This window comes from Myotis brandtii, unplaced genomic scaffold (assembly GCF_000412655.1).
Source record: "Myotis brandtii unplaced genomic scaffold, ASM41265v1 scaffold120, whole genome shotgun sequence".
Classification (NCBI taxonomy): domain Eukaryota; kingdom Metazoa; phylum Chordata; class Mammalia; order Chiroptera; family Vespertilionidae; genus Myotis; species Myotis brandtii.
This window is the reverse complement of record NW_005354174.1, coordinates 4,845,852-4,852,288: the sequence shown is the minus strand read 5'-3', so window position 1 is coordinate 4,852,288 and position 6,437 is coordinate 4,845,852. Positions and strand designations below refer to the sequence as shown.

The 6,437-nt window shown below is 51.6% G+C and overlaps 1 protein-coding gene across 1 annotated transcript in view; it reads right to left on the bottom strand.

Moving 5' to 3' along the window:
- Positions 1-452, bottom strand: part of PRR29 (proline rich 29) — a 4,742-nt gene extending 4,290 nt beyond the window's left edge. Inside the window, exon 1 of the mRNA XM_014532265.1 lies at positions 95-452. Coding sequence (XP_014387751.1) covers positions 95-106 — 12 coding nt within the window. The 5' untranslated portion in view covers positions 107-452. The remainder of the gene's footprint in view (positions 1-94) is intronic.
- Positions 453-6,437: the final 5,985 nt, after the last annotated feature.

Here is a 6,437-nt window from a genome sequence, read left to right as displayed (position 1 = left end):
CCTTTAGCTGTCTGCCCCCTGCTCCTTGGCCAAGGCGGAGAAGCTGGGAGTTCAGCAGCAGGCCCATTATTGTCCCTCATCCTGGAAAAATTACCAAAGCATGCATTCTTTGACAGGAAGTCACCAAGGTCTTCTTTGCTCAAGAACAGGTGAGAGGAAAGATCTATTTCGGTAGCTGTGAACTTCGTAAGATAGGCCCTGAGCAGCAGTCAAGGAAAATCAGGACAGGAAGCTGGGATTAGCACCCCGTGCATCGCCCTGCCCCCACCCCCCACGTCTGCTCAGCAGCGCTTCCCGGCAGTCCTGGCGTCTAAAATCAGCAAGACCGGTTCCACCTCCTCCTCTGAGCCTCAGTCCCTGTCTCCAGGGGAGGGGGTGGGGGTGAGGTCTGTGGACAGCGCATTCGCTGCCCTTACGGGTCTAATGCAGTGGTTCTCAACCTGTGGGTAGCGACCCCTTTGGGGGTTGAACAACCCTTTCACAGGGGTCGCCTAAGACCATCCTGCATATCAGATATTTACATGACGATTCATAACAGTAGCAACATTACAGTTATGAAGTAGCAACGAAAATAATTTTATGGTTGGGTCACAACATGAGGAACTGTATTAAAGGGTCGAGGCGTAAGGAAGATTGAGAACCACTGGTCTAATGGCTTCAACAGCCACCAACAAACAGAGATGGGGCACTGAGGTCACAGGCCCGGGGAGTGGGAGGGCACCTTTCCCGCTCCACCCTCTTCCAGAGAGAAAGACACACCTGTCCTTGAGCTCACCATCAGCGGCCTCGACCGAGGAGGTGCCTGTGCGTGCAAGGCGCCTTCTGAACACCGGGACACCGTAGCGTAGCCTCCTGGTTCCGGCGCTGGTGGGAGTGAAGACCCACCCATGAAAAGAGCGAAGATACAAGACTGCAGAGTCACCGTGGATCCTGAAGAGAGGACGCCTCACTGAGGGATGAGTTCTGAGGGAGGGGAGGCCCTCTGCGGGTGGAGAGGGCACCCCAGGCTGGGGCACTGCCCGAGCAGAGGTGCGGGTGCAGGGAGTGGACAGGGCCTGTGATGATCCAGTGAGTCAAACTGTCTGGCTGAGCTGGAGGAGCTGGGCAGCCGGAGGTCCCAGCAGCCCAGGCAGACACAGGTCAGACTCGAAGGCCTGGTTATGGAATTTGGGATTCACCATGTAGGTAATGGAGAGCTCTTGGTGGGATGTGAGCACGAGAGAAATAAGGGGGCGACGTGCACACAGCCAGGTTTTAGGAAGATGCATCGGGGTTCCTCACATCTTTGCTTCTGTCAACCAGGATTAGAGAGAACAAATGTCCGATGGGGTATCTTCCCAATGGAATATAATGACAATGTTGGTAGAGAACAAGCATGTCAAACTAGTGGCCCACTGGCCGCATGCGGCCCACAATGAATATTTTTGTGGTCCAGCCAATATAACGGTATGCAAGAAACATTTTAATAAAAATTCCGTAACTTAATTTTTACAATATCCTGTTATTCATAATTATTAATAACGAACTACAACGTTCGCTAATGACTGATTACTATAATCGTGTTGCATTCATTTCCCTTATGCACCTTACTCGCAGACCCACCATTTCTCTCCACTAATACTAGCAGCGAATATTTTAGCAGCCGATTGCCGTGTCATTAGTCTTGGACTGACTTGTTTGCTGTGCGCAACAGGAAATACTTCGCTTTCAGAGAACAATAAAAATAGGTTTATTTGCCTTACGCTTATTCATTTGTGCAGTTATTCAGTGTCTGGTAAGTTAATGTTCAAGAAAAAATATTGATTTTTATTAAAATGTTCTATTACTTTATGTTAACAACGACTCATTTATTTCAGCCCTTTGTATCCAGCATGTCTCTATCAAAATAAACCTACGTTTCTATGAAAATTGAAGCTTTTGGGTTTTTTGCGGCCCACATAAACCTTGTTTATTTGGCCCGTGTTAGCCTTTGAGTTTGACATGCTTGGTACAGAATGTATCCATAGGGTGTCCCAAAGAAGTGTGTACACACTTTGAATAACTATTAATTCCAATGGTTCGTTCTTTTGAGATTTAACCCATTGGAAATGACTATTCAAAGTGTGTATACATTTTTGGGAGACACCCTGTATTAATGTGGAATGATGTCCAAAAGAGCTGAGAAAACAATCAATAAGCATAGTAAGATCTTATTTCTATTTTTTTAAAATATATTTTATTAATTTTTCACAGAGAGGAAGGGAGAGGGATAGAGAGTTAGAAACATCGATGAGAGAGGAACATCGATCAGCTGCCTCCTGCACACCTCCTACTGGGGATGTGCCCGCAACCAAGGTACATGCCCTTGACCGGAATCGAACCTGGGACCTTTCAGTCCACAGGCCGACGCTTTATCCACTGAGCCAAACCGGTTAGGGCTCTTATTTCCATTTTTAAGATCACAGGTATATCTGTGTGTGTGTGCCTGCACGCGTGTGCACGTATGTGTGTGTGTGTGTGTGTGTGTGTGTGTGTGTGTGTGTGTGTGTAGAGAGAGGGAGGCAAGGAGGAAGGAAGAGGAAGGAAAAAAGACAGAAAAGATACAGAGACAGGGAGGGAGGCAGGAAGAGAAGCAACTACAGAGTTGCTGTCAGGCCTGACCACACCTCCCAGCCTCCCCCAGGGGCTCCTGCAATTGATCCCTGCACTCATCTACCGTCTCCACCTGGGGCATTTTCTGGCCCCAGGGAGGCAGTCCTGAGGCTGTCCCAGGAGCAACCCTGAAGCATGAAGGGACAGGAGTTGATGGTAAGCTCCCCAGCCTCCTGGCCTCAGTGGGGCAACTCTGAGGGGTCCTCCCCACCATTTCTCAGCGCTCCCCGTGGCCTTGCGCCCCAGTGTTCCCAGTGACAGCCCGCTCACAAACGCACAGCCTATTGGCTTTTCTCCTCTTCCCACTTCTCCACTCCCTCACTGTGCTTCCTGAGATTTCCTTCCAAAGAAACGGCATGCTCCCAAATCCAGGCCTTTTCGGGGATCCAAACTAAGACACCAGCCTCCCACTCTCTCCCTATCTGCCCCCAGACTGCTGAAAACTCCAGGCAAAAGCTATTCTAGTAGCTCTAGGACAGATGTGTGTTTGGTGAAGTGAAACACTGCAGTAAACATTAAAGAAAATTGGTCTAGGAATATAGTGGTCAGTGAATCAAGCTGAGGCAAACTGGAGGCAGGGAGGCCAGAGGAGGCCATCACCCTCCCCCCTCTAAAGGAGCCCAGAGCAGGCTGGTGGTGACTGGTTCAATACCTTCGATAGAAGATTGCCCGTTAACCCTACGCAAATCGTGTGCTTTGGAAGACAGGGCTGAACTAAAACGATCCTGCTTCTATTCCACCGGAGTTCTTGGTCAGAGGAAACGGAAGCATTTGCTATTTGAAGAAAGGAAAAGCCGCGCACCTCTCTGCCAGAGCTATTTTGCTTGTAGAAGATCTAGCATCAGTTCGGCGACTTGTCCCGCCTACTATTCTTTCCTGTGAGCCGTGGACCACTCCACCTACTTCCTTTTCACTTGTTTGTTTTTTTGTTTTGGCGGATTTTGTTTGTAGTCTCCCAAGATAATATGTACCCAAAGTCCTCCCTGTTGCCTTGGTAAAAATCTATTCCTGGGACTAAACTAAACATGGAAAAAGATCACTCATCAAATGTGTTCATCGCAGCATTATTCTTAAGAACTGAACATTGAATGTTACCCCGTATCTATTAATAGGGGAACGTGTGTGTAAAATCAAGGGGATTTACGCGACTGGAAAAATGAGCTCCCGCCTTACTCCCCCAGAAAAGGAGAGAAAAGGGCCGTGCCTAAGAACTCCCGTGGAAACTTCCCTGCTTCTTTCGGTACCAGTGAGGACACAGCCAGCAGAGAGAGGACCCAGCCGGGGGCCCTTTTCTTGGGCTCGGTCCCTCAAGGAGCTAGACTGGAAGGAGCTAGACTATGAGGGTTAGAGGAGAGGAGTGGAATGCCGCTTTGCAGGATTCCACGCCCACCTGGGCACGACATGGTGAAGGAGCCTTGAGAGCACAACGTGGAGACGTTCCGTCTTGTTGTGGTGGTTTTATTTTGTTTTTAGAGGCTCTGATGATGCTGTTTCTGCACATCGTGGTCATCCTGTGAGATGTGTGTATGGGGTTTTGTCCAACAGGCCCCGGGGGCACTTCTGGGGCCGGAGAAGCACACAGATCGCATCAGTGGGATACCCGTGATGAGGACCGGCCTCAAAGTCCGTCCACCGCCTTGGAATTGGGGTGCCAGTGACCATGGGGAGCACCTCCTAAAGCTCCCAGAAAATCACCCCGACCAGATGACTCAGGGGAGAGACTGACTGGTCGGGCTGGGGTCTGGGGCTGGGACAGGGCACGACGAGGCCAGTTCCTGTGAGTCAGGGTGGGGTTTTCTGAAAGGCAGTTCTGTTTTGCAGAATTCCTTTGTTTGTGGGCAACTGAGACTCAGCCTGAACTGGCTTAAGGAAAAGGGGTGTTTTTCTGGCTCATGCGATAGGGAAAGACAGGGAGAGAGCTGGTTTGTAGTTTAACTGGCTCGGGAGTCAAAAGGTGTCTCCAGGCCCCTTCTCCTTCGTTGCTCCCTCTGTGCGGTGGTCTCACTCCCTCCTCCTCAGGCAGGTGGGAGGCACACCCCAGGCACCTTCAGACTTTCTCCAGTGACTCTAGACACACTTAGAGGGTCCTGGCAGAGAGACATTACTTTTTAAAAATATATTTTTATTATTGATTTCAGAGAGGAAAGGAGAGGGAGAGAGAGAAAGAAACATCAGTGATGAGAGAGAACCATTGATAGGCTGCCTCCTGCACGCCCCACACACACTGAGGATTGAACCTGCAACCCAGGCATGTGTCCTGACTGGGAATCGAACCTTGATCTCCTGGTTCATAGGTCGACACTCAACCACTGAGCCACGCCTGCCGGGCGAGATTACTTTCTTTTGTATCAATACATATGAGTCCCGGAGGACTAAGATCGGCCCTCCTTCAGCTTCTGGACCAACCACTGTGGCCAAGAGGATTGGCCACGCCCAGGTAACATGGCCCTGTCTGTGGCCGGGACAGGGTGGCGGTCCTGCAGGCAGCAGCCCCACCAGAATCACATATTTGGAGTAGGGACCCTTCCCCAAAGGAAGGAGGAAAATTATCACAAGAAGGAGCATGCATCCCTCTGTGGTTGTGGAGAAAAAGTCACATTTAACATACAGCTTTGTTTTCCAGTCAGCCCCATCCCTAATCCAAAAGCCACCTTGTGCAAATTAGAAAAATTGGCCCCTCCTTCTAGACGTTTCGCTGCCGTCTGCTAGAAAGTTATCGTTTTAAATGCACGAAGCTGTAATGGCGACAAACGTGATTGGTGCCCAGAACTGTGCAGTGGACAACCGGACAGCCGGATGCAGCAGCCCTGCCCCTCGCGTGCTGCAAGTCCCTTCAGTGACGTCCATCCCTCACTACAGAAAGCCTTACCCCACAGAGCGCTGGGCATGGCAAGGCAGAGGCCAAAGGGCAGAGCCGTAAATGGAAATGCCAGCCGCCTCCCGCCACCTCTCCTCCAGGACCCAACGGAGCAGAGTGATAGCAGGGGGACAGTGGCCAGGGGTGCCAGGCAGGGGCCATCAGCAAAGCAAACAAGCAGCAGCAGAGCCAGGAGAGATGACAGGGACCCCAAGGAGCGGCTGTGGGGAGACCCCTTGGGAAGGATCTGAGACAAAATGTTTGCTTTTCCGCTGAGTGCTAGAAGCAGCAGACCCTGCATGGCATTAGCAGCAAAGCTCCAGAAAGTGTCAGGCCAGTGAGCACAGCAGGACAGAGAGCGGCTTAGACGATGCCAAGCTCCCACCTTGGCCTAGAAGTCACACCTCTGAGTGTGTGAGATGCTGCTCAAACCACAGCCAGGCCTGGCCCCCAAGGAAGTCCACCTGCTGAGGCTGTGTCCACACAGAGTCCCTGGGTGGAGAGGTGCTGTTGGGCCACCCCCAGGATGAAGGGTCACCCCTCCCCAGGCCTCCCAGGGCCCCTCCCAAAGTCCACTCTGCCCTGGACTCAGCTCAGCTGGGGCTCTGGCTGCCAGAAAAGACAGACTCGGGGATGAGCCTGGGAGACTCGGGGAAGGATTCTGGATTCACCCAGGGATTCTGTGTCTCCTGGGCAGGTGCTGGTGGGAGAGCTGTGAGATGGGGCATTTCACAGCTGCTCCACTAGGGGTCACCACAGCCCCAGAGTGAAGGGAGGTGGGCTAAACCAGCGGCATCCCTCCCCCACCAGAGCCCCTCCCCAAGCTCTGAGGGACAGATGGCTAGCCAGTGGGGTGGGGGTGGTGAGGGTGGAGAAATGACCCTTGAGCCTGGGGTATGTGTGTGTGTGTGTGTGTTTGTGTGTGTGTGTGTGTTTGGGTGTGATGTGT